General features: G+C 50.5%; 1 protein-coding gene across 1 annotated transcript in view; it reads left to right on the top strand.

Annotated features, from left to right (window-relative positions):
* The first annotated feature begins 204 nt into the window (after positions 1-204).
* Positions 205-25,928, top strand: part of LRIG2 (leucine rich repeats and immunoglobulin like domains 2) — a 31,646-nt gene continuing 5,922 nt past the window's right edge. The window contains exons 1-16 of the mRNA XM_068159552.1: positions 205-461; positions 8,428-8,499; positions 9,075-9,149; positions 9,668-9,802; positions 10,262-10,405; positions 10,549-10,692; positions 12,396-12,539; positions 12,760-12,903; positions 16,284-16,364; positions 18,023-18,094; positions 18,221-18,289; positions 19,784-19,950; positions 21,804-22,124; positions 23,011-23,292; positions 24,708-25,157; positions 25,662-25,811. Coding sequence (XP_068015653.1) covers positions 238-461; positions 8,428-8,499; positions 9,075-9,149; positions 9,668-9,802; positions 10,262-10,405; positions 10,549-10,692; positions 12,396-12,539; positions 12,760-12,903; positions 16,284-16,364; positions 18,023-18,094; positions 18,221-18,289; positions 19,784-19,950; positions 21,804-22,124; positions 23,011-23,292; positions 24,708-25,157; positions 25,662-25,811 — 2,674 coding nt within the window. The 5' untranslated portion in view covers positions 205-237. The remainder of the gene's footprint in view (positions 462-8,427; positions 8,500-9,074; positions 9,150-9,667; positions 9,803-10,261; positions 10,406-10,548; positions 10,693-12,395; positions 12,540-12,759; positions 12,904-16,283; positions 16,365-18,022; positions 18,095-18,220; positions 18,290-19,783; positions 19,951-21,803; positions 22,125-23,010; positions 23,293-24,707; positions 25,158-25,661; positions 25,812-25,928) is intronic.

Here is a 25,928-nt window from a genome sequence, read left to right as displayed (position 1 = left end):
CCACCCCTGAGAGAGCTAAAAGTCGTTCAGATGCGGTCCCGAGGTGCAGTTTGGCAGCGACAATTGCACCTCCCCAGCCCCAGCCCCAGCCCCAGCCCGCCCGCGCGCCGCGGCCCCGCCCCGAGCCGCCTGCGAGCTGGCGTTGACGTGACGTAACGTGACGTACAGTGACGTAGCGGGGCGTGGCCGGGCCAGGCGGGCGGCGCGGGGCCGGGCCGGGCCGCGCTGGGCCGGGGGATGCGGGGAGCGGGGCCGGGCGTGCGGGCCGCCCGCGGGGCGCTGCCGAGAGCCCTGCTGCTGGCAGCGGCGGCGGCGGCGCTGTGGGTGCGGGTGGCCGCCGCCGAGCCCTGCGCCGCGCCCTGCTCCTGCCGCCGCGGCCTGCTGGACTGCAGCCGGCACCGCCTGCCCGGCGGGCCGGGCCCGCGGAGGATCCCGCCGCTGCCCGCCGGCACCACGGGCCTGTGAGTGAGCGCAGCGGGCGGGGTGCGATGCGGCGGGGCCTAACGGGCAGCGGGGCCGTCCGCAGGCCGCGGCCTGAGAGGCTGCAGCGGGGAGGAATGTGTGGGGCAGGGGTCTGGGGCCTAGCGGCGTCTCCCGGCTGCGTTGAGGCCAGTCCGGGGCCTGGAGGGACCTCCCGGTAGCGGCAGAGTGGCTCTCGGCCGGGCGCGGCAGTCCGCGATAGCTGGCGGCGCTGGTGCTCGGTGCCCGTGGGCTGTCTTTCGGGCCCGGCGTGGCGGAGCCCAGCAGTGCCGCGGGCAGTGCTGCGCTGGCGAGGGAATAACGGCGGCCGGCTCTGGAGTCGGGCTCGCAGGAGCAGCGGCAGCCCCGCTGAGGGAGGCTGTAGCATGAAAGGAGCCGGCCCCCTGCGCCAGCAGCCACCCCGGTGAGGACTCGGAGGTCGCTGGGCGCAGGCGGCGCGGGGCAGGAGCAGGCTGCGGTCAGGCAGCCCCATGGTAACACCAGGTCAAGCCGGGGCTGAACGTTTGTCAGGTTGGGCTATAGGACACTGTCCGTTACCACTGTGCTTGGAAGTGTTCCTTCCAGCCTCCGACCTCAGCTGTGTACCGTGGCAGTTCTGCTGCTTCCGATCTCCTCTGCATCCCTTTGCTGCTTTGGAACTTGGTGACTCTCTCCCTTTCCCTCAGGGGAGCTATTGTGGCCTCCCCTTTGCACTTGCTGACATTGCTTCATTGCTTTTCCAAATACCCACAAAACAGTTAAGAGCCACCCTTAGTCTCTGCTCCCAGAAGTTTAATTAGACCGTGTGCTAATTAGTGTTTACACAGGGTTGAGAGCAGGGCACTTTTATCCTTCCTGTCATAGTCACCATTGCCTTTGTCACCGTTGCCTACAGCGTACTGAGAGGTGCTGGAGCACGGGGTACATCAAAACCTGTGTTTGTGTACAGAGAAGCTGAGTTCTCAGGTTCTCTTGGAGTTGTCATGCTTCCCAGTCGATGGGGGAGGGGGTGGGGAAACAATACACAACCCACTTGGACGCTGATAGAAACTTACAAACCACTGCACAGTTCAGTCCAGACAAGAGTCTGCTCTGTGTTAACCCCAAGCATGTCAGAGGAAGCCTGTCCCCTTTAGAGTGCTATAGTTCTCTTCTTTCCTTGTGTGATGAGCAGCTAGAAATGTTCAGGAGAAAATGTGTATTTCATTAGTCTGTGAAACCTTTGGTGTCTGGGAAGATCCAAGGATATCTCAGTGTTAGCACTTGTCAGGGACACATGAGTTGGCATTCATCAGGTGGGTAACAGGCAAGATGGTTTCCATGCTGTTTGGAGAGCAAGTTGCCAAGCTTCAGCTAACATCTGTGTCTCAAGAGGGTGTGTTTAAAACTGCTTGGCACAGAATGCAGTGGGGAGAAGTGGAGCTGCCACTGGGCTGTGTTGTGCAAGCTGACGTGCTGCAAACGTTAATTAAGTGTATCACAGAGGGATAGAACTGTTGGGGTTGCAAGGGACTCTAAAGGTAATCTGGTCCAACCCCCTGCAGTCCCCAGGGACATCTGCAACTCCAGCAGGTTGCTCAAAGCCCTGTCCAACCTGGCCTTGAACACTTCCATGCTTGGGGCATTCACAACCTCTCTGGAGAGCCTTTCTTCCTTCTCTCTAGGCTAAATGTCCCTCTTTTGGTTTAAACCATCGCCCCTTGTCCTGTCACAACAGGCCTTTCAGCAGAGCCTGTCCCCCATCTTCCTTACTGCCCACTTTAACTAGTGAAGAGCCACAAGAAGGAGCCTTCTCTTCTCCTGGCTCAACAACCCCATCCCTCTCAGCCTGTCTTCACAGCAGAGGATTCATCTTTGTATTCCGCCTCTCCCTTTGTAGGACTTCAGAGCTGGACCCAACTACCTGAAGGGAGGTTGTAGACAGGCAGAGGTTGGTCTCTTCCCCCAGGCAGCCAGCATCAGAACAAGAGGACACAGTCTCAGGCTGCACCAGGGGAGGTTCAGGCTGGAGGTCAGGAGGAAGTTTTACACAGAGAGAGTGATTGCCCATTGGAATGGGCTGCCTGGGGAGGTGGTGGAGTCATCATCACTGGAGGTGTTCAGGAGGAGACTTGACAGGGTGCTTGGTGCCATGGGTTAGTTGATTAGGTGGTGTTGGCTGATAGGTTGGACACAATGATCTTGAAGGTCTCTTCCAGCCTGGTTTATTCTATTCAGTGCTGCAGGTGGGAGTCTCAGCAGTGTGGAGCAGAGGGGCAGATTCCCCTCCCTCAGCTGCTGCTTCTGCTACTGGGGATGCAGCCCAGGACAGGGCTGGGTTGCAGATGCACATTTCCAGCTCACGTTGAGCTGCTCATCAGCCAGCATGCCCAAGTCATTCTCTTCAAGGCTGCTCTCCATCCCTTGTGTGTATGTTCTCTGTTGTGGCTTCGAGAGTTTTGGCAGATGAAGTGTGTGTGTGTGGGGGGAGTGATGTTTTTTTCTTCCCTGGGACTGCTGTAGCAGTTCTGGATCTGAAGGAGCTATAATGTGTACAAGCTGTTTTATCAAAGCTTAACTTCTCTTGCTTGAAAAAGTCCCCCTCTTAGGTCTGTGATATTGTTTCACCTAACTTTAAGAACTGAAAGTTCTTGGGTTTCCTAACTCTTTCAAACCACCTGCAGGTGAAGCTTCCAGTGTGGGATGTGTTGGGGTTTGGGGTTTTGGTTTTAATAAGACCAGGAGACCAGCTTCAGAGCACATTTTCATGACAGGAGCATTCAGGCTACTGTAACCTCCTGTTTCTTGAAGAATTACCAATGCTCAGTGGTGGGTGATAGAAAGGGTGAGGGAGTCAAGGAATTGGCCAGAATTTTTGGGTATGTCTAGTTCTGGAGCCCCTATTACAAGAGGGATCTGGAGGTGCTGGAAGGTGTCCAGGGAAGGGCCAGGAGGAGGATCAGAGGGCTGGAGCTCCTCTCCTGTGAGGACAGACTGAAGGAGTTGGGGCTGTTCAGTCTGCAGAAGAGAAGGCTCCAAAGTGACCTAATTGTGGCCTTCCAGTATCTGAAGGGGGCCTACAAGAAGGCTGGGGAAGGACTGCTCAGGATCTCAGGTAGTGATAGGACTAGGGGGAATGGAATGAAGCTGGAGGTGGGGAGATTCAGGCTGGAGGTGAGGAGGAAGTTCTTCCCCATGAGAGTGGTGAAGCCCTGGACTGGGTTGTCCAGGGAGGTGGTTGAGGCCCCATCCCTGGAGGTGTTTAAGGCCAGGCTGGATGAGGCTCTGGCCAGGCTGATCTAGTGTGGGTTGTCCCTGCCCATGTCAGGGGGGTTGGAACTGGATGATCCTTGTGGTCCCTTCCAACCCTGAATGATTCTATGATTTCAACCTGATGTCCTTTAGAAGAAGGAGCACGAGCCCTGCCTGCATGGCAGCCATCTGCAGGGGGAAGGGAAGCAGGACACTGGTGTTTGCTGCCTTCCAGTCCTGTACCAGTGCCTGAAGGTGCTTCTATGTGCTGGTGGCTAAGGAGCTGATGAGTAAAAGCAGCTTAGGTATTGGTGAATCAGCTCAGCAAGTTGGATTCACAGCAGGTTCTTTGGGTGAGTTTAGGTGTTTTCAGCTCAGTGGCTGCATCATCACCTGCGTGGTGCTGTGGGGAAGAGGCAGCTGTGCTCAGTTGGGCTGAGTTAAGATCACTCTTCAGGACTGAGCATACAGTAATCAGTTTGGTGTGTGTGCTCAGTTTTATTTACTTAAGTGATGGATACCACTTCAGCTCAAAATGAATGTTTAGATGATTGGATATACAATGCCAGGTGAATGTGAAATACAGCTCTTGGATGTTTGCTCTCTGTCTTTCTGTGGGCCTCAGTAAAACTGCAAGTGCTTCTAAAATGATGGGTGCTGGGGTTGGGGCTTTTTGTCAGAGCAAAGGAGTTCCATAGAATTGTTAGGGTTGGAAGGACCTAGCAATTCTTAGGACCAGCACCTGTGTAATGGTTTTGCTCCTTGGTGCAGTATCTGGGCACCCCCAGGAGTGTGTTCTTCTGTGTCTGTTGTCTCACCCCTCCTCTATGGGCTGTACTTGGGTCCTGTGAAAAGAGTGTGGCTCTAGTGAAACCAACTGCTGCCAAGATCAATCTCCTCAGCCCTGGCAGTGTGCCTTCATGTTTGAAAGATCCAGGCAAAAGCCTTCCTCTGGGATTTGGGATCATGCTGCCTGTCTGTTGAGCATGGCTGATGGCCCCAGGGCTGTGCTGGCTCTTCTGGCATGCCCAGAGCTGTGGGGCCGTGGTGCAGGCTCTAGCAGAAACCCCAGGGGGTGTCCTGGGGGTTCAGACTCCCTGCACCTGGACAGCAGCTCCAGCAGCAGGTTGTGCTCTGTGGGTTTTTGTTACTGGCATTTAGGATCAGCTTCATTACCACACGCACTGAGGGAGCAGGCCTAGAGAGCAGCATGCCCTGGCTCTGGGCATTGTTCTCTGCTCCAGCTTCTCCTGGTTCTTCTATTTTTTTTAATTGCAGGGGTGCATAGTTGTTTGCAAACCTGTTTGCTGCTGTATCTATGTAATTTACATCTTGGTGTAATTAAAAGCATACATTAACAACCGTCTGACTTGCCATGACACCCAGGGTTTGAATAATTCATTGCTAGGATGGTATCTGTAGTGCTGAGCCTGAAGTTAACAAATAGTCTGTCAAGTCCTTGCTCTCTCCCAACAGATTCTGGGCTAGCAGATGAGATTTACATTGGGAATGCCATGGACACTAGGGTGAATGAAACCAGGTCCTGCTCAGGTTGTCTTCTGATGCTGGCAGGTGTTCCCTGCATGAGGGGTTCTTGACACCCACCACTGGGCACTTATGGGTCCTCAGGTTGAACTTGCACTGTAAACCCCTTGTTCAGCAGGGACAGCAGTGTAGCTTTGCTTCCCCTGGCTGTGGTTTTTGGACAGCTTGTTGTCTGTACAGGTTCAGCCCTTGGTGTAGTTGGAGTTGACCATGGATCCTAAGTGCTTGCAGGGGCAAATGAGTCTGTGGGTGTCATGACTGCCTGAGCCTGGTTGTCAGTGGAAATACCTTTACCTGATCACTTACATTTTCATATCCCCTCTGACAGACACATGGTAGCTCTGGTCTCAAAGGGGAGTTTTGTCTCCTGTGTCAGCAGAGCTGTAGGCCTATGAAGAGAGACTGAGGGAGCTGGGGTTGCTTAGCCTGGAGAGGAGGAGACTCGGGGGAGACCTTATGGCTCTCTACAGCTACCTGAAGGGAGGTTGTAGACAGGTGGATGTTGGTCTCTTCTCCCAGGCAGCCAGCACCAGAACAAGAGGACACAGTCTCAGGCTGCACCAGGGGAGGTTCAGGCTGGAGGTCAGGAGGAAGTTTTACACAGAGTGATTGCCCATTGGAATGGGCTGCCTGGGGAGGTGATGGAGTCACCATCATTGGAGGTGTTTAGGAGGAGACTTGATGGGGTGCTTGGTGCCATGGGTTAGTTGTTTAGGTGGGTTGGATTGGTTGATGGGTTGGACGTGATGATCTTGAAGGTCTCTTCCAACCTGGTTTGTTATTCTATTATTCTATTCTATAATCTTAAACTAACTGTAATAAGTATGTGTTCCTCCTGTAGTCATGAGAGAAAAGCAGTGATCCAGGACCCTATCAGGGGAACTCATCAGGAGGTGAACACCTTTTGCTGCAAATAGCTCATTATAGCTCAGTCCTTGATGTCAGAGCTGGAAACAGTGAGAAGTGAGATGCCTCGCTGAATAGAATAGAATTAACCAGGTTGAAAGAGACCTTTGAGATCATCAAGTCCAACCTATCATCCAACACTATCTAATCAACTAAACCATGGCATCAAGCACCCCATCCAGTCTCTTCCTAAACACCTCCAGTGATGGTGACTCAAGGGTTTTGGGTGTAACAGGCAGTACCCAGTTGTGTAGGCACCTTGTAGGCACAGTTTTTGGCTGTGGTGAGCTGTGAGCTCCAGAGATTCCTCTCCATACTGAGCTTTGAATCAGAAAGATGTTAGAAAGAAGAATTGGTTGCACCATCTGACTGTCCCCACTGCTGTGGCTAGAACCAATTTTCCATCACAAACCAGGGCTTTTATTTTGGTCATGCTTTGACTCATGTCACAAAGTAATCTGGGCTCAAAAAGTCAGCTTTCAGAAGTGGACCCTTTTATTTTTTTTTCCTGTAACATTATATGCACCAAGGCCAAAGAAACAGACTTTTAAAATGAAAGGGATGGGAATGGCACCAAGAAACAGCATGGAAGTGCAGACCAGATGGAGCAGTTCTTGTCCACTGAACAGTCCATTTCCATGGCTTGGACAGCAGCACTCTGAGCTGGGTTAGGAACTGGCTGGATGGCCGAACCCAGAGAGTGGTGGTGAATGGTGTCACAGCCAGCTGGCAGCCAGTCAGTAGTGGAGTCCCCCAGGGATCAGTGCTGGGCCCGATCCTCTTTAACATCTTTATTGATGATCTGGATGAGGGCATTGAGTCTATCATCAGTAAATTTGCTGATGACACCAAGCTGGGGACAGGAGTTGATCTGCTAGAGGGTAGAGAGGCTTTGCAGAGAGACCTCGACAGGCTGGACAGATGGGCAGAGTCCAACGGCATGAGATTTAACGCATCCAAGTGCCGGGTTCTGCACATTGGCCACAACAACCCCATGCAGTGCTACAGGCTGGGGTCAGAGTGGCTGGAGAGCAGCCAGGCAGAGAGGGACCTGGGGATGCTGGTTGATGGTAGCATGAACATGAGCCTGCAGTGTGCCCAGGTGGCCAGGAGGGCCAATGGCATCCTGGCCTGCATCAGGAACAGTGTGGCCAGCAGGAGCAGGGAGGTCATTCTGCCCCTGTACACTGCACTGCTTAGGCCACACCTCGAGTCCTGTGTCCAGTTCTGGGCCCCTCAGTTTAGGAAGGAGGTTGACTTGCTGGAACGAGTCCAGAGAAGGGCAACGAAGTTAGTGAGGGGCTTGGAACACAGCCCTGTGAGGAGAGGCTGAGGGAGCTGGGGCTGCTTAGCCTGGAGAGGAGGAGACTCAGGGGTGACCTTATTGCTCTCTACAACTACCTGAAGGGGGGTTGTAAACAGGCAGAGGTTGGTCTCTTCTCCCAGGCAGCCAGCACCAGAACAAGAGGACACAGTCTCAGGCTGCGCCAGGGGAAGTTCAGGCTGGAGGTCAGGAGGAAGTTTTACACAGAGAGAGAGATTGCCCATTGGAATGGACTGCCTGGGGAGGTGGTGGAGTCGCTGTCACTGGAGGTGTTCAGGAGGAGACTTGATGGGGTGCTTGGTTACATGGGTTAGTTGATTAGGTGGTGTTGGGTGATAGGTTGGGCGCGATGATCTTGAAGGTCTCTTCCAACCTGGTCTGGTCTGGTCTGTTCTGTTCTGTTCTATTCTATTCTATTCCTGTCTGTCTCCCCTCCAGCCTTTTTGGTCCCTCTGTGGATGTGTTGTCCCCTCACAACGAGCCTGCTGCGCCCAGGCAGCCTCTTTGAGATATGGGGCAGGCTGAGAGGATGAGAGCCTTGCTGCAGGGACAGCTCATGCCAGGCATTTCCTGTCCCTGGAGAGTTCTTTGCAATAGTCAAATACCTGTCTCTGGAGCTGTGATTTAGAGCAAAACCTCTCTGCTCAGGTGTGAGCTTGCTGTCAAGAAGCCTTTTCAACAAACAAATTGAGTCAAACAGGACTGGAAGTGGCGTGGCCCGGCCCTTCCCTGTGAGTGGCCACTGGGGGTGGCCATTGGGGGTGGCCAGGCCCTTCCCTGCGAGTGGCCACTGGGGGTGGCCAGGCCACTCTGGGGTCACTAGAACAGGAGGAATCCTTCCTTTGGGGAAAGAGTTGCATGTATCATAAATACAGATCGAAACTTCTAGGTTACATAAAGCATAGAGGTTTGTTTTCCTTTCCCAGGAGGTCGAATAACATTTAATTTCCTCTGTTCCCTAGGGATTTAAGTCATAATCACTTATTGTCATCCAACTGGAGCATTGATTTGTCTGTCCATACACTACAAGAAGTGTAAGTTGCTGTGGATGGGGATAAACTCTAAAGATGTGCCACCTCATTTTAGTTTCTTGCAGGGGAGCTGCTCTGGCTCACAGATATTCAGTGCCAGCTAATTGAAAATGGATGCTGTGTTGGCAGCACATCTCATGCACAAGACTGGGGCTCTGTGAGCAGAAAACCTGTTCATAAAAGATGGGGGAAAAAAAAACCCCAATATTTGGTTAAAAAAGAAGGAGCTGTGTTTGTTTGAGAGCCCATTCCAAGTAAAAGAGATGTAATAATTCCTATTAGAGTGGTAAAAAGTAGCATGCTTGGCTTTGAAATTGTTCAGATTATTAGTGTTTTAGCTTTTTTGGGGGGAGGATTTTTGTTTTGGCAGCTACTAAGTATTATTAACAAATCAGCTACTGCTTAATGCTAAGTTTTACTAAGTAATACTAACTATTACTAAGTAATACTTAATACTAAGTATTATTAACAAAGCAGAACTGTTAGCTCAGTCCTGTGATAAGAGTTATTTCTGCTGCACACAAAGGGGTTTTCCTCTCTCTGAAGTGGCAGTGACCTCCTTTTGTTTTGTTTCCAAGGAAAATGAATTACAATGAGCTGAGTGAAATCCCCTACTTTGGAGAAACAACTTCTAATATCACCCTCCTCTCGCTGTAAGTAAAGAGCTTGCCTGCCTTGTTCTGCTTTACCAAAGGGGGGGAAACCCATCTGAGCTCTTCCATCCTCTTGTAGAGGGAAAGGTAGCTGCCAGCATTGCTGCTTTTGTCTTGAAATACTGCTCCTCTAAAGTGCTTCAGGGACTGTGTAAGCACTCCTTCAAGAAATACAAATCAGTTAGACAATCAAGTCACCCTAAATTACCAATGAAATGCAGTCAACCAAGGCAGGCAGCTTCGAAGGGGAAGGATTCACTCTAGGAATGACAGTTCCCACAAGGAACAGCCCAGCTACCAGCCCCAGAACTCGAATCTATTAGTATGTGAGGTGGCAAATAGCTCTTGGACTTTCAGCATTGCTTTAGGAATTATCACCTTGAAGTGTGTGATGCAGCTCCCGTGTCAGAGGCTTGCTAATAAAGTTGACATACAGACTGCTGGGGCTGTGGCAGCTGTGCTGCTTGAAGGGTGAAGGGGTGCTTTGGTAACTGTTACTTGTTGCTGGTGTTTTTCAGGGTGCACAATACCATTCCAGAAATAAATGCTGAGCAACTCCAAGTCTACCTTTCACTGGAGAATCTGGATCTTAGTTCGAATCTTATCTCGGAAATTAAAGCTTCTTCTTTTCCAAGGATGCAGCTGAAGTACCTGTGAGTATGAGCTGAGGTTCTTGCCTCTGCAGCAGTGATGTTGAAGGTCTCATCTGGACATAGGCAGTCTTGTGTGGTTGTGAACTGAGTGAACATGTGCTTCAGCTAAAGCACTTTTCATGCCAGTCTGTACTGCACTTTCTCACACAGCAGAGGAAACAACAACTGCTGTGGATAAAGTGCAGGTACTTCAGCCAGCAGGGCACTGAGTGACTTCTGCCCATATGGAGCAGATCACTGCTGGGTGTCTTCACCATGCCTAACTGAAGCATGGACATGCAGTAAAAACCATCTCCTTGCACTGATTCCTTTGGGGGAAATGGTTGAGTTTGGCAAACCAGAACTCAGCTCTGTGATGTGATTCATAAGAAACTTGAGCTCTGCTAATTAGTGGTTGCTCTGAAGTGTTTGTGCAGTTAGCAGAGTTCTGAAGGGCCTCATTTCTTCTTCCTTTCCTAGGAATCTGAGTAACAACAGAATAACCACTCTGGAAGCAGGCTGCCTTGATAACTTATCTAGCTCTCTGATGGTAGTGAAGCTGAACAGAAACAGGATTAGTGTGATCCCACCAAAGATCTTCAAATTGCCTCACGTGCAGTTTCTGTGAGTAGCTGAGGCTTTTTTTTCCCCAAGCTTAACCCCATGGTGGTTACTGCTGTGTTGTTCCTCTCAGTGTGTGCTCTTGGCTTTCACAAAGTGCTGCTGGTGCAAGATGTCTTAGAGTTTGAATGTCCTCTTTATAATAGGGAACTGAAGAGGAACCGGATTAAAACAGTGGAGAGTCTGACATTCCAAGGGCTGGAATCCCTCAAATCCTTGAAAATGCAGCGCAATGGGATCAGCAGGCTGATGGATGGGGCCTTCTTTGGCCTGGGCAGTATAGAAGAGCTGTGAGTATGCCTGCTTGGGGAACTTCTTCTAGGGACTGGCTGTGGAGGTGTCCTGTGTGGCTTCCCTTGCCTCAGGGCTGTGCTGAGATGAGCATCACAGGGAGCGGGTTCACAGAGCTGTATTTTCCCATTATGTTGCCATCACATCTGATTGCTCCAGAGGTGGCCAGATGTAAGTGGTGCTCTGGCCAACTTCTTCCCATTTGGTGATTAAGGATGCTCTGAGTCTTTTAAGGTGCTTTTGCTGATTTGAATTTGCATTCCCCACAACAGGGGCTGGCTCCTTGCTATGAGGCTGTTTGACAGAGGTGCTGCAGGGCTGTGCCATGCAGTGTGAGCAGAAGAGCCATAACAAGAAGTAACCTTCTGAGAGCAGAGATTGCAGTTTGCTTCTGCCACTGGATCACTGCAGCTGGTGCTGTGTTACTCAGTTCATCCATATGCTTTAGTTCAGTGTTGGTTTCAGGGGGAATGAAGTTAGTGCTGCATTTGGGGTTGGACTTCATGTTCTCTGGAGGTCCTTCCCAACCCCTAACATCCTGTGATTCTCTGACTTTGTGTTGCCTGTGGCTAAATGTCAGTAAATGGCCACACCCAAAGAGTGGCTGTCCATGGCTCCATGTCCCAGTGGAGGCCAGGGACAAGCAGAGTCCCTCAGGGATCAGTCCTGGGACCTGTCTTGTTCAACATCTTTGTGGGTGACATGGACAGTGGCATTGAGTGCACCCTCAGCAAGTTTGCTGATGACACCAAGCTGTGTGGTGCAGCAGACACGCTGGAGGGAAGGGAGGCCATCCAGAGGGACCTGGACAGGCTGGAGAGGTGGGCACAAGCCAACCTCATGAAGTTCAATAAGAGCAAGTGCAGGGTCCTGCATCTGGGTCGAGGCAATCCCAGGCACAAATCCAGGCTGGGCAGGGACTGGCTGGAAAGCAGCCCTGAGGAGAGAGACTTGGGGGTGCTGGTGGACAAAAAGCTCAACATGAGCTCTCAGTGTGCACTTGCAGCCTGCAAAGCCAATCAGATCCTGGGCTGCATCAGAAGTGTGGCCAGCAGGTCGAGGGAGGTGATTCTCCCCCTCTACTCAGCCCTGGTGAGACCCCACCTGGAGTACTGTGTCCAGTTCTGGAGCCCCTATTACAAGAGGGATGTGGAGGTGCTGGAACGTGTCCAGAGAAGGGCCACAAGCATGAGCAGAGGGCTGGAGCACCTCTCCTATGAGGACAGACTGAAGGAGTTGGGGCTGTTCAGTCTGCAGAAGAGAAGGCTCCGAGGTGACCTCATTGTGGCCTTCCAGTATCTGAAGGGGGCCTACAGGAAGGCTGGGGAAGGACTTCTCAGGATCTCAGGTAGTGATAGGACTAGGGGGAATGGAATGAAGCTGGAGGTGGGGAGATTCAGGCTGGATGTGAGGAGGAGGTTCTTCCCTATGAGAGTGGTGAAACCCTGGAATGTGTTGTCCAGGGAGGTGGTTGAGCCCCCGTCCCTGGGGGTGTTTAAGGCCAGGCTGGATGAGGCTCTGGCCAGGCTGATCTAGTGTGGGGTCTCCCTGCCCATGGCAGGGGGGTTGGAACTAGATGATCCTTGTGGTCCCTTCCAACCCTGAATGAAACTATGAAACTAAGATCCACGAGATGAAATGTTGTAAATATGTGTTTCATTGATTATCTATTTGGCAAATGTTTTTCCTTCCAATCCCTCAGGGAACTGGAACATAACAACTTAACAGAGGTAAACAAGGGCTGGCTGTATGGGCTGCGGACGCTGCAACAACTCTACGTCAGCCAGAACTCCATTAACAGGATCAGCCCAGATGCATGGGAGTTCTGCCAAAGGCTTTCTGAGCTGTGAGTCCTGGGCTGCTTCTCACTGGGGTTTTGCAATGCTGCAGGAGCAGATGGGATAGCTTGCATGCAGCAGGAGTGAGTTACCAGAGGAAGTGCTGTGGTAATGCTGCCTGTTAGAAGCGTTCTGTTCATCAAAACACAATAGTTAATCAAGTTTGATAGTATCTTTGTAATTATTCCTGCCCTGCTTGCCTCTAAAGTGTGTGTCCAATGTTTCCAGGGACTTGTCATACAACCAGCTAACTCGCCTCAAGGAGTCTGCCTTCGTGGGACTTGGCTTGCTGGAGAAGCTAAACCTGGGTGACAACCGCATCAGTCACGTCGCTGACGGAGTGTTCCGAGGGCTGGCAAACCTGCGAACCCTGTGAGTGCACAGAACCTCACTGCAGTGCAGCTTGATGCAGGGAAGCCTTTGGAAAGAAAGACAATGTGCCTTGCAGCATGTGCTCTGCTGTTGCTGTGTGCTGCCCTGCCTGTGGGTCTGGTGGGGCTGATGAGATCGCAGCTCTGGCTCACCTAAAACCAACCAACCACTTCACGTTAGTGGCGCTAAGAAACTGGCTTGGGGTGCTTGGTGCCATGGTTTAGTTGATCAGATGGTGTTGGGTGACAGGTTGGACTTGATGATCTCAAAGGTCTTTTCCAACCTGGTTAATTCTATTCTGTTCTGTGAGTGCCCAGTTTTATGTCATATTGGTTCTGGGTAGTCAGCTGGCATAAATGCCAGTTGTGGAGTGAATGGTCAGCCTTGAGCTCTTGTTATCCCAGAGGGATTTGTCAAGTTGGAACCTCAGGAGCCAAACATTGAGGCCTTTTGGTTGTGGGAAGTGAGATTCAGCCCACCCTGCTTGTGTGCTGAGGGCTGTGAGCGGGAGGGAGCAGGTTTCCTTCTGCTGTCAGAGGCACAGCTCTGTGCTGCCAGCACCTTTTCATGGCAGCTGCAGCTGTTTGATGTTTCTGACAAGAAAAGACTCAATCCTGGCTCTTAAAAAAACAAGTGTCCCAAGTAGATCAGAGCAGCAGCAATCATCCTGAACAATGGCAGTTGAGAAAGGAGTGAAAGTTTGTAACCCCTCTGTCAGTTCATTAAATAAATGCTTAAATAAGCAAACTCACCAGAGAGATTTATGTAAGCAGTCATATTCTGTTAACCTTAATGCAACCTTTTAATGAAATAATTAAAACTAATTTCTTGGATTTAGAGTAGCATGAAAAAGAACAAGAGCAGATTAATTAGTAGGTTTTCTTGGGCTCCTCAGGGGTGTCAGCAGCCAGAGGCTGGCCCTCGGCTGAGGCTGGAATGCTCAGGACAGGGCAGTGGTGATTAACGAGGCTCCAAGCATTCGTGCCCAGCCAGGCATGAGGAGCCAGCTCCTGGCTCACACAATGAGGGGCTTTTCTTTGGGGCTGCTCACTCATTTTCCTAAGTGGTCTGAGTAGTGGAGTGTAAAAATAATTCCAACAAGAGGAGATCCTGTGCTGCTGTTGGATGAGGGCGGCTGTTGTTTGTACACTGGTTGTTTCAGTGCTCAGGCTGACATCAATATTTCAGTGTCTGTTCAGCTCCTGCCCCTCTTCTGCAGTGTGGCTTTTATTAATGAGAATCAACTCAAAGTGTGTATTAACCTCAAGGTAATAAGAGCCAGGTAGAACTAAAGGTGTATCTAAGAGCAGCACTGAAGTTATCACATTTACTCCCTAACACTATGAGTACCTCTCCAGCGTTCGCAGTAGAGTTCTGAAGCAGCCCTGGAGATAATTCTAGCAACAAGTTTCAAGTCACAAGAATTAGCAACTCAAACCCAAATCACATCCATGTTGAGTGCCTTGCCTCCAACAATTTCAAAGGAGGAGAAACTTAAATGTGAGCAAATGCCCAGGCTGTGTCTGTTAAGAGCTTGTGATGCATGGATCATGGAATCCTTTTTGTCCTAATCTTTAAAGTGTGTGTGTATGCGTTGTGGAACTGACTGCTGCCTGGTGTCTTCCATGCATATTTCAAAGTGGGAGAAAGAGAAAAATAATGTTTTACCACTGGCAGTGTCCTGGAGCTTGGTCCCTCCAGTCTCTTGCAGGACAATAACCTACTCAATTCAGTAGATCAAGCCCAAGCAGGGATGGCTGCCTTTGTACACACAGGTTCCAAACTACATGGGCAGCATTCAGCATCCTTTCCCTTTGTCCTAACACCACCTCCTCAACAGCCCTAGGGCTGGATTCTTTCCCCTAAAGCTTGTCTCCTCACAAACCTATTCCCACCATCTTTCTAATTAAAGACCAGCTGAACTGACTCCTCATACAGGAGGGAGGAATCAATGAGCTCTTTGCCTGCTTTTATTAAGGATTTAAATTTACAGACAGAAATAGTGAAGGAAGAAAAAAAACCAAACACCAAGGAGATGCTGAGGTTCAAGTCTTGAGAAGAAAATTCCACCTCTCTGCTCAGGAAACTGAGAAGCCTCTGAATGTTGGTTTGGAACTTACTCCTAGCCATTGGACTAGATGACCTCTGGAGGCTTCTTCCAACCCAAACCATTCTGTGACTCCCTTGCAATGTACCCAGAATTGTTTCTCTCACAAATAAATCAGTTTTCTTGGGCAGCCTACACAGAACAGCCTGAAATACATCTTTGTACTCAAAGAGTGGTCAGACATTGGAACAGGCTGCCCAGGGAGGTGGTGGACTCACCATCCCTAGAGGGGTTCAAGAAACCTGTGGCCATGGCACTTGGGGACAGGGTTTAGTTCGTGTGGTGGTGCTGGGTTGATGCTTGGACTTGTTGATTCCTGACCTCTATGATTCACACCCCACAGCTCCAAGTGATCTACTGAATTGAGTAGGGTATTGTCCAAGAGATGAGATGATGTATTCAGTTGCCTGTATATGTAGCTGGCTCTCTGGGCCAGGTAACTTGTTTGGAAGCTCCATCAAGCTGAAGCAGTGGTGCTGGGAAGGTGCAGTGCAGGAGCACTTTGCTTTGAACCTTCCTCTGCAGGGCCTTCCGTGCCCCGTGAGAGCAAAAGAGATGAAACTGTGGTGTTGACAGAAACTCCTGGCTCAATCCATGCCCTTCAAGCTAAAACTGCCACTGGATTAATTCCTCCTCCTCCTCCTCCCTCATGATCCATATTGCTGTATTACTTTTGCTGTTCAGGCTGCCCTCCTGCGTGAGGGGCCGAGGTGCTGTGCAGAGGTCAGTCAGAAATCCCATTAGCTGGTAACAAGATTTGGGAGCAGAATATCAACTTCATTCTGAAAATCTACCACTTTGTGCCTGGCAGCCTGACACTGTAACCTGTGTGTAATCTCTTAATATGCTAATGCAGTTATAAGCCTGTTACCCGGGAAGATGAATGCTGTGGTGTGTTGGTTAATTCACTTACATGAACCAGCTTGCCTCTGGAGCCTCTCCCAGCTCCTGGGGAACAGCCCAGCACATGACAAGTGCTCTCAGACTGGGTCTTTCCTTCAGTACCACATCAAGGGGGCTGGACTGCAGGCTTTGTTTGTGGTTCTTTCTGCAGCACTGATCTCCAACAATTCTTTTTTTTTCCACCTCTGGAATGGGAAATCCATCTTCTGAGAAGCTTAGTGTTACAAAAGGTTTGAGACCTCCCAGGTGACCCTGTGTCAGAACATCAGAGCTGGCCAGCACAGCAGTTGGTTCTCCTCCCTTGCTCCCCACTGGTAGTGCTCATGATGCTGTTAAAAGGCTTCTTTGTAAGAAAGCTCTTCTCTTGCAGGGACTTGAGGAACAACGAGATCTCCTGGGCCATGGAAGATGCAAATGAAGCATTTGTGGGACTCAGCAGGCTGGATAAATTGTAGGTATCCCAGACCACTGATGACAACACCTCCCAGGCACACAGAGGGGAGGGAGAGTGCAAAATGCTAAGTAACTGTAAATTGGTGGCCAGAGACAGAAAGCCTTCCTAGCTGGCAGCTGTGCTGGGTGTGTTTCCAGCTGTGTGCTGCAGCTTGGGTTCCATGCTCAGGAGGGTGGAATCTGTGTCACCTTGCCACACCAACCTGAAGGAGCTCAGCATCAGTATTTGACTGCATTTCTTGTTGACTAGCCCAGTCCTGCTCACTTCTTGTGCTGCTTATTAAAAACAAACCACAAACCAAAAAGCCCAAAGCAACTAAAGCATTTCTGATCAAATAGAGACCACTGTTGATTTGGCAGCTTTTCAGTACCTAGGCTTTGCACTCCTCATTCAGTGCCATGTTCCTTGTAGGAGACTAGTGGTGTCCCCCAGTGGGGCGGGGGGGGGGGGGAGCCCCATCCTATTCAATATCTTTATTGATGATCTGGATGAGTGGATTGAGTCAGTGATCAGTGAATTTGCAGATGACACCAAGTTGGGAGCAGAGGTTGGTCTGTTAGAGGGTAGAAGGGCTCTGCAGAGGGACCTTGACAGGCTGGAAAGATGGGCAGAGTCCAACAGGATGGCATTCAACAAGTCCAAGTGCCAGGGGCTGCACTTTGGCCACAACAACCCCAGGCAGTGCTACAGGCTGGGGTCAGAGTGGCTGAGAGCTGCCAAACAGAAAGGGACCTGGGGATGCTGATTGACAGCTGCCTGAACATGAGGCAGCAGTGTGCCCAGGTGGCCAAGAAGGCCAATGGCATCCTGGCCTGCATTAGGAATAGTGTGGCCAGCAGGAGCAGGGAAGTCATTGTGCCCTGTGCTCAGCACTGCTTAGGCCACACCTTGAGTCCTGTGTCCAGTTCTGGGCCCCTCAGTTAGGAAGGACATTGAGACACTTGAAGGTGTCCAGAGAAGGGCAACGAGGCTGGGGAGGGGTCTGGAGCACAGCCCTGTGAGGAGAGGCTGAGGGAGCTGGGGTTGTTTAGCCTGGAGAAGAGGAGGCTCAGGGGAGACCTGATTGCTCTTTCCAACTCCCTGAAGGGAGGTTGTAGCCAGGTGGGGGTTGGTCTCTTCTCCCAGGCAAGCAGCACCAGAACAAGAGGACACAGCCTCAAGCTGTGCCGGGGGAGGTTCAGGCTGGAGGTGATGAGAAAGTTCTTCACCGAGAGAGTTGTTAGCCATTGGAATGTGCTGCCCAGGGAGGTGGTGGAGTCCCCATCCCTGGAGGTGTTCAAGAGGGGATTGGATATAGCACTTGGTGCCATGGTTTGGTAGTCATGAGGTGTTGGGTGGCAGGTTGGACTTGCTGATCTTTGAGGTCTTTACCAACCTTATTGATTCTGTAATTCCATCCTGTGAAGGGGTGCTTATGGCATTGCTTATGACCAACAGCTTGGTCTGAGGGTGCAGGCTGGAAGTTAAGAGTGAAAAGGAAAGCCTGTTCTTGGGAAAGAGGGTCTGTAAGCTAAAAATAAAAGTAGTATTTGATCTTAGAGCTCAGCTGGGATCAGAGAACACCATCAGTAAACCATCACATGGAGCTTCCTGGGGGTCTTATTTGTGAACACATTAACTGGTCTCTGGTTTGGGGGGGGTGCTTTATCTTTCAGAATCTTGCAAGGAAACCAGATTAAGTCAATTACCAAAAAAGCATTCTCTGGCCTGGAAGGACTTGAACATCTGTAAGTACTTTGCAGAACTTCTAATGATTTCAGCCCTGCATTCTCTGTCAGATCTTCAAGAGTATAACTGAAGGTAGCCCACAAAATCATCCTGACCCATTGTTGTTCTCTTTGCTTATCTTACAGAGATTTAAGCAACAATGCAGTAATGTCCATCCAAGAGAATGCATTTGCTCAGGCTCAGCTGAAGGAGCTGTAAGTTCATTTATGGATTCTCTACCAGTCCTGCCTTGTAAAGAACCCTTCAGCCACTGGAGGGTTGGCTGACTCTGACTATAGTCTGCTTTGGTCTCTAAATACTTAAAGCAGTGCTGGTAAATAATCTGCACAGAGTTGGTAGCAGTGTGCTTGGGTTTAAGGTTTGATTAAAATCTCCATCTCCTTGGTTGTGATCAGGAGAAAATGTTTTTCTCCTGCAGTGTGGAACCATTCAGTTTTTCATATATTGTGATTCTGCAGCAAGCAAATCTTGCTGCTTGTGGACTGAACAAGAGGGAGGACTTGCCAGGAATGTCTCAGAAGGGTCTGCCAACCCTACATTTTGTCCTCCCTTGGTTTTTGGAGGGGGAGAGGGGGCTAAGGAAAGGCTTTAAAATTCACAGCAAGACAACAGTTCTGACTTGCTCAGCAGATGCTTAAGCTACTGGAGGCTCTTGTGATCTTCAGACATTCTAATGTGAAGTGACCTTCACACCCAAGCCTAATCCTGCTGTAAGGCTGGCATCTCTGAGATAAAGTCTCTGAATCTCATGTAATCTCTTTTAAAACTGTTAGTCAATTAGTTACTCTTAGCCAGATGGGCTTAGTCTGTGAGTTCTGCCAGTTTGAGGAGGTATTTTTGGTGTTAAGGACAAGGCTTTCCTTGCTTCCTCTGATGCCTCTTAAAACTGAGGGATGGTTGGTACGTGTGGGCAAAGAGCAGGGCAAAGCCTCGCTTGGCTTGCCTCTCCTCCCCACTGCTGGATTCACTGGTGGCAGATCAGTGACCTTCTCAAGGAGGCCCTGCTCTGGCAGTGGGGGGTTGGACTGGGTGATCTTTTGAGGTCCCTCCAAGCCCTAACATCTGTGAGCCTGTGAAACCGTTGGACTTTCTCCAGTCAGCCATGCTCCTGCCTGACAGGGAGGAGACCTGGAGAGCACGTGGCGGGGAGGAAAGCGCCCCATGTTTGGTTGCAGTTGTTTCTCTGCTCCACAAAGGCAACCTGCATTAGGTACCTGTATGAAAGACATGCACATCAATCCTGAAATATTAATTGGCTGCCATCAGGAGGAGTGTTGAGGCTCCCATTTGCAACAGCAGGTGTGCTTTGTCTGAAGACACAGAGCTGCTTTGCCAGGGCTCTTTTGGAGTGCCTTGAACGAGGGGTCCAAAAAAAAACCCAACCCCCCAAAAAAAAGGTTTAATATTGATTTCAGCAATTGAAAAGCCAAGGTTATTTCCTTCAGAATGAAGAAGAAATGCAAGTAGGAAATGTCAGGCTCTAAAGCTGCCACAGAGGAGAGGCTCTTCTGGTTGTTTCTGACATTTTAGAATGAATAACCCCAGAGGCGCTAAACAAAAGAACAAGAAGAAGAATATTGTGGGTCTCCATGTCTGGGCTTTGTTTTGCTGCCTGGAAATCACAGGGTGGGAATGGGAAAGGCACAAAACTTTTAATCACCCCTTTTTGATCTTTGGGTTCTGTGCAGAGTTTTGAACACCAGCAGCTTGCTTTGTGATTGCCAGCTGAAGTGGCTGCCGCAGTGGCTCACCGCCAGCCGGTTCCAGCAGGCGACAGTGAACGTCAGCTGCGCTCATCCTGAGTGGTTAGCAGGACAAAACCTTCTCAGTGTGGACCCTGATGACTTTGTCTGTGGTTTGTATTTTTATATATATTCTTTTTAAATGGCTTTTGGATATCAAAAAAGCCCAAATTTGGGGGCACAAATCTCTGCTGGGTACCTCTCCGAGATCAGGCTGTGGTGCTCGGTCTTGGCACCCGTGCACGTCACTGGCTCTGCTCTGGAGCTTGGGATTTCAGGCTCTTTCTCTTTGTTCTCTTGTGTCTGAGCGCTGAAGCTAACCTGAGGCAGTGGTTCAAGGAGACTGCATTGATTTTCATTTAGGTCACTATTTAAAACTGAGTTTGCTTCCATTCTCTCTGCTGGTGAACGCCTTCAGCTTTGGAAGAGATGTTGGACACTTCCTTTCTGGTTCTTGTCCATACCAGTAAGAGTAGAGGAGTTGATACTCTGCCACATTTTGAGTACCATATCCAATTCTGGGCTCCTCAATGTAAGAAGGACATTGAGACACATTAACATGTCCAGAGAAGGGCAATGAGGCTGAGGAGGGGTCTGGAGCCCTGTGAGGAGAGGCTGAGGGAGCTGGGGTTGCTTAGCCTGCAGAAGAGGAGGCTCAGGGGAGACCTTCTTGCTGTCTACAACTTCCTGAAGGGAGACTGTAGCCAGGTAGGGGTTGGTCTCTTCTCCTAGGCAAGCAGTGCCAGAACAAGAGGACAAAGTCTCAAGCTGTGCTAGGTGGTGTTTAGGTTGGAGGTGAGAAGAAAGTTCTTCCCAGAGAGTTGTTAGCCGTTGGAATGTGCTGCCCAGGGAGGTGGTGGAGTCCCCATCCCTGGAGGTGTTCAAAAAAGGATTGGACATGGCACTTGAAACCATTGTTTAGTTGTCAGGAGGTGTTAGATATTGGGTACTAGGTTGGACTTGATGAGCTGGGAGGTCTTTTCCAACCTGGTTGATTCTATGATTCCATGATTTTCTGGTGTTCCCTACCTGTAATACCTATCTGATCTTTGCCACCACAGACATAAGCCTGTTTATTTTTGTGAACCAAACTGTGAGATGGAGAAGAGAGACTCTGCCCAGAGTCATGTGTGAAGCCTGTGGCAGGCCTGGCACAGGCCTGGGTGTTCCATTTTTGGGGTGAGCAATCTGAGCATTGCTGGTGTGTAGACAATCCTTTCATTCTCTTGGTAAAGGCCACAATAATCTTCATGTAGGAGCAAGCACCCACTTGTCCATTCCTCTGTCACCTCCATGGTGCCTGACACTGATGCTGTGTGTGCCTGTGAGTGTCTCTGCTGAAATAATTGGTACTGAAAGAACTTATCCAGTGGGATGAGAGAGGGCAAGCTGGCACCTCACTCTGCTTTGTGTTTGTAGAACTTAGAAGCTTTTCAGGCTATCTGAACTACCTGAAAGCGAGTCTCAGTCCTTCATGAAACACTCTTCAGGCTCTTCAGCTGAGCATGGCTTTGGTGCAACCTAAATGTAGCCAGTTCCAGGCAGTGGTACAGGGTGCAGGGCACTGCTCACACTGCACTTCTCCACTGTTTCCACTCTGTCTGCCTGTGGTTCTAATCCTCTTTCACAGCTTCATTTAGAATTAGAATTAAGCAGGTTGAAAGAGACCTTTGAGATCATCAAGTCCAACCCATCAGCCAACACCATCTAATCAACTAAACCATGGCACCAAGTGCCTCATCTAGTCTCCTCTTAAACACCTCCAGTGACAGTGACTCCACCACCCCCTGGGCAGCCCATTCCAATGGCCCATCTCATTTCTAGCAGGAAACAGCTGAATGCTTGCACCTCAGGCAGGACCTCTCTTCCCAGCTCTCTGCTTAGATGGTCTTTGGAACGAGCTTTCTTGCAATATTAACTGCAAGAAGGAGAGGCAAGTAACTGATCTGTGTGCTTTGCTTTTCAGACAACTTCCCCAAGCCCCAGATCAGAGTGCACCCTGAGACCACAGTTGCCCTGCGAGGCATGAACGTGACTCTGACCTGCACTGCCGTCAGCAGCAGCGACTCCCCCATGTCCACAGCCTGGCGTAAGGACAGTGAAGTGTTGTATGATGCAGAGGTGGAGAACTTTGCCAGGTACCAGCAGCAAGGTGGTGAGGTGGTTGAGTACACCACAGTCCTGCACCTTTCCAATGTGAATTTCACTGATGAAGGGAAGTATCAGTGCATTGTCACCAATCACTTCGGCTCCAACTACTCCAACAAAGCCAAGCTAACTGTCAATGGTAAGCAGTAATGGTAACAAAGGAGAAGCACTTGGAACCCAGAGCTTTATTTAAATGGCTGCTAGTCTGTTTTTTACCAGAGCTGGCCCAAAGACAGCCTCACTGCTATTTGGAAGTATCAAACATCTAGTGAGAAAGCAGAAGTGATTCTTTTTGTCGGTGAAAAGCCTGCTGTTCCCATTTCAAAAGGGGCAGGAATCTTCCATGCTGCCTTTCTAACCCGGTCAGCTGCTGCAGTTGCACGGAGGTAGAAGTCTCTTAAACTAAAAGCTCCCTCTGCTGTCTCTTCAGCACCAGGCACCTTGCCCGTGTGCCTGTAGAGCTAGGAAAGAGCCAGCTAAAAACGACCGAATCAGCTGGAAACAAAGGCCAAACATTGACTTGCAAGGTCCTTTGTGTTACTAATTTTGGTTGAGGGGAGGGGGAGCATGTGAATGTTCACATCAGTCAGTAGGCCACTGGTGCCTGCAGCATCAGAGAGCAGAGCTGCCTGTGTTGCTCTCCCTTGTCCAGAGCAGGTGGTGCAGGCTTGAGGTGAGGAGCTGGATGCTCACCTTCCCTGCTGCCAGGAAGGAAAGTGTGGCTTATGAGGGCTTATGAGGAAGTCTGAAACTTTTCCCAGCCTTTTTCCCATGAGAAATGTTGTCCTTCAGATCATCTTCAGTGAATCCTGTAGAAAGCCTAAAGCCTATTTAAGTCTGGAGGACAGGCTCCTGGTTGATGACTGCTGACAATTTGTGCAGCCGAGGAGAACTTGCCCCTTTCTCCTGGGGAAAACTGCATGTGTGGCTCAGATTGATTTGTTTCCAGATGCTTTCTGTGCTGTGGAGCTTTTGCTGCTGCTTCCCTCATGCTGAAAACACTGAAACTGTCTCCTTTGATCCAGAGCTACCATCTTTCCTGAAAACCCCCATGGACCTCACCATCCGCACGGGGGCCATGGCCCGGCTGGAGTGTGCTGCAGAGGGCCACCCCACACCCCAGATCTCCTGGCAGAAAGATGGTGGCACAGACTTCCCTGCTGCCAGGGAGAGGAGGATGCATGTCATGCCTGAGGATGATGTGTTCTTCATTGCAAATGTCAAAATAGAAGACATGGGCATCTACAGCTGCATGGCACAGAACACTGCAGGGGGGCTGTCAGCAAATGCCACACTGACTGTGCTGGGTGAGTGCTGTGCTAGCCTGGAGGTGGTACAAGCCCCATCCCTGCAGGCCAGGCTGGATGTGGCTCTGAGCAACCTGCTGTAGTGTGAGGTGTCCCTGCCCATGGCAGGGGGGTTGGAACTGGACTCTCCTTGAGGTCCCTTCCAACCCTAGCAGGGGTGTGGCTCCGGGGTTTAGCTGTAAGGAGCAAGCTGGAGCGATGAAGAATGAAGTGAAAGCACCAAGAGCAGCATCTGACACGGTGTTTGAACAGTGGAGCTTCAGAAGCTGAGTGTCTGTGCTGACATGGAAAGTTAGTGTGACCAGGAGGGGAATGAGGCATTGCCTCACTCCAGCAGTGTGGACTAAGCAGAACTTGGGTAGCCTCAGAGCAAAACCAGTCACTAAGGTAGCGTGAACTGTGCTGAGTGATAATGGAAGGACACTTCCTGATAGAGTGCAGTGTTTGCTGATGATGCTGACTTAATATCATGGTCATTGAAGTGCAAGAAGCAGACTTTGTCTGGCCTGATTTGGAGGCTGTTTGCCCTACCTGCACTTGCTGCAGTGATCCACAGAAGAGCTGAACTCACAGAATGCCCCAAATCTGGGTTTCCTTGCTCAAGTTTAGGCTCAGGTTATGTAAGATGAGATTTTTAACTATTAGGGAGCAGCCACTGGTGCTGCTCAGTGCAGTTCATAGTATCACAGGATGTTAGGAGTTGGAAGGGACCTTCAAAGATCACCAAGTCCAACCCCCCTGCCAGAACAGGACCATAAAATCCAGCACAGGTTGCACAGGAACATATCCAGTTGGGTCTTGAAAGCCTCCAGAGAAGGAGACTCCACAACCTCTCTGGGCAGCCTGCTCCAGGGCTCTGTGCCCCTCCAAGTGAAGAAGTTCCTCATGTTAAGGTGGTGCTATAGTTTGTATTGCCCTCCAGAGAAGGGCAATGAGGCTGGGGAGAGGCCTCAAGCACAAGCCCTATGAGGAGAGGCTGAGGGAGCTGGGGTTGTTTAGCCTGGAGAAGAGGAGGCTCAGAGGAGACCTCATTGCTCTCTACAACCACCTGAAGGGAGGTTGTAGCCAGGTGGGGGCTGGTCTCTTCTCCCAGGCAAGCAGCAGCAGAACAAGAGGACACAGTCTCAAGCTGTGCCAGGGGAGGTTTAGGCTGGAGGTGAGGAGAAAGTTCTTCCCAGAGAGGAGTTAGCCATTGGAATGTGCTGCCCAGGGAGGTGGTGGAGTCCCCATCCCTGGAGGTGTTCAAGAGGGGAATGGATGTGGCACTTGGTGCCGTGGTTTAGTAGTCAGGAGGTGTGGGGTGCCAGCTTGGACTTGCTGATCTCTGAGGTCTTTTCCAACCTTACTGATTCTGTGATTCTATATCCATCTTAAGGTCTGTGTTTTGGTTGGTTTTGTTTTCCCTACTGTCACAGAAACTCCTTCTTTTGTGAGGCCCCTGGAGGACAGGACAGTAACCCGAGGGGAGACTGCAGTGCTGCAGTGCATCGCTGGTGGCAGCCCTGCCCCTCGCCTCAACTGGACGAAGGACGACGGCCCTCTGGCTGTCACCGAGAGGCATTTCTTTGCTGCGGCAAACCAGCTGCTGATCATCGTGGATGCTGGGCTGGAGGACGCTGGGAAGTACACTTGCATCATGTCCAACACGCTGGGCACTGAGAGGGGCCACATTTACCTCAATGTCCTGGCTTCCCCCAACTGTGATTCTGCCCAGGGCGGCATTGCCCACGAGGAGGACGGTTGGACCACGGTGGGCATCGTGATTATCGTGGTGGTGTGCTGCGTGGTGGGCACCTCCCTGGTGTGGGTTATTGTCATCTACCACATGAGAAGGAAGAGTGAGGATTACAGCATCACTAACACAGGTGAGGTGCAGCAGCAGCACTCCTCAGCTCTGGTTTCAATCCCAAACACCTGTTAAGAGCAGTGAACTTGCTGGCTTCATTACAGGCTGAAGGCCTGGTTACTGCCTTCTGAAAGCTCTGCAGGGATTTGCTCAAATCCCTTCATTTGCTCAAATTCCTTCAGTTTAGAGGGGGTTTGGGTTGTCAGAAGTGTGTTTGGTGTGGGTTTTGTGTTTTGCTTTGTTTTAATTCCTTACAGACTAGGTTTGTTCTGTGTTTAAAGGGGAATAGTAAAGTTTGGAAAATAAATGTTGAGTAAACTCAGAGATATTTTGAGGAGCTGGAAGAATGTCTGTAAATAGCCTTTCTGGCTCTGCTGGAGCTGAACCTGCTGCAGGGATTTATTTTAATGGCTGAGGGAGGGGGGGGAGAAAAAAAAGCTAACTGCATGTGGGCTGAGATTCTAGGTGATGGGGGTCTTTGTTCCTGTGCATCGTCTTCACACTTGTTAATTCTGCCTTGCAGAGGAGATGAACCTGCCTGCAGACATTCCCAGCTATCTGTCCTCCCAGGGAACTCTGTCAGAGCCTCAGGAAGGCTACAGCACCTCGGAGGCAGGCAGCCATCAGCAGCTCATGCCTCCAGCCGGCAGCTACGTGCATAAAGGCACAGATGGTAAGCAAAGCCCTCACGTGTTCTGCTGGTGCTCCAGCAGATGCTGGTGCTCAGTCCCATCCCCAGAGCTGGCAGCAGTCCTGCAGAGTGCAGCACAGTGCTGCAAGGCAACATTAA

Source organism: Melanerpes formicivorus, unplaced genomic scaffold, assembly GCF_026170545.1.
Source record: "Melanerpes formicivorus ecotype bairdi unplaced genomic scaffold, bMelFor1.0.p_v2 SCAF_46, whole genome shotgun sequence".
NCBI lineage: Eukaryota > Metazoa > Chordata > Aves > Piciformes > Picidae > Melanerpes > Melanerpes formicivorus.
Note: the sequence above shows the minus strand (reverse complement) of the source record. Positions and strands in the feature narration are given on the sequence as shown.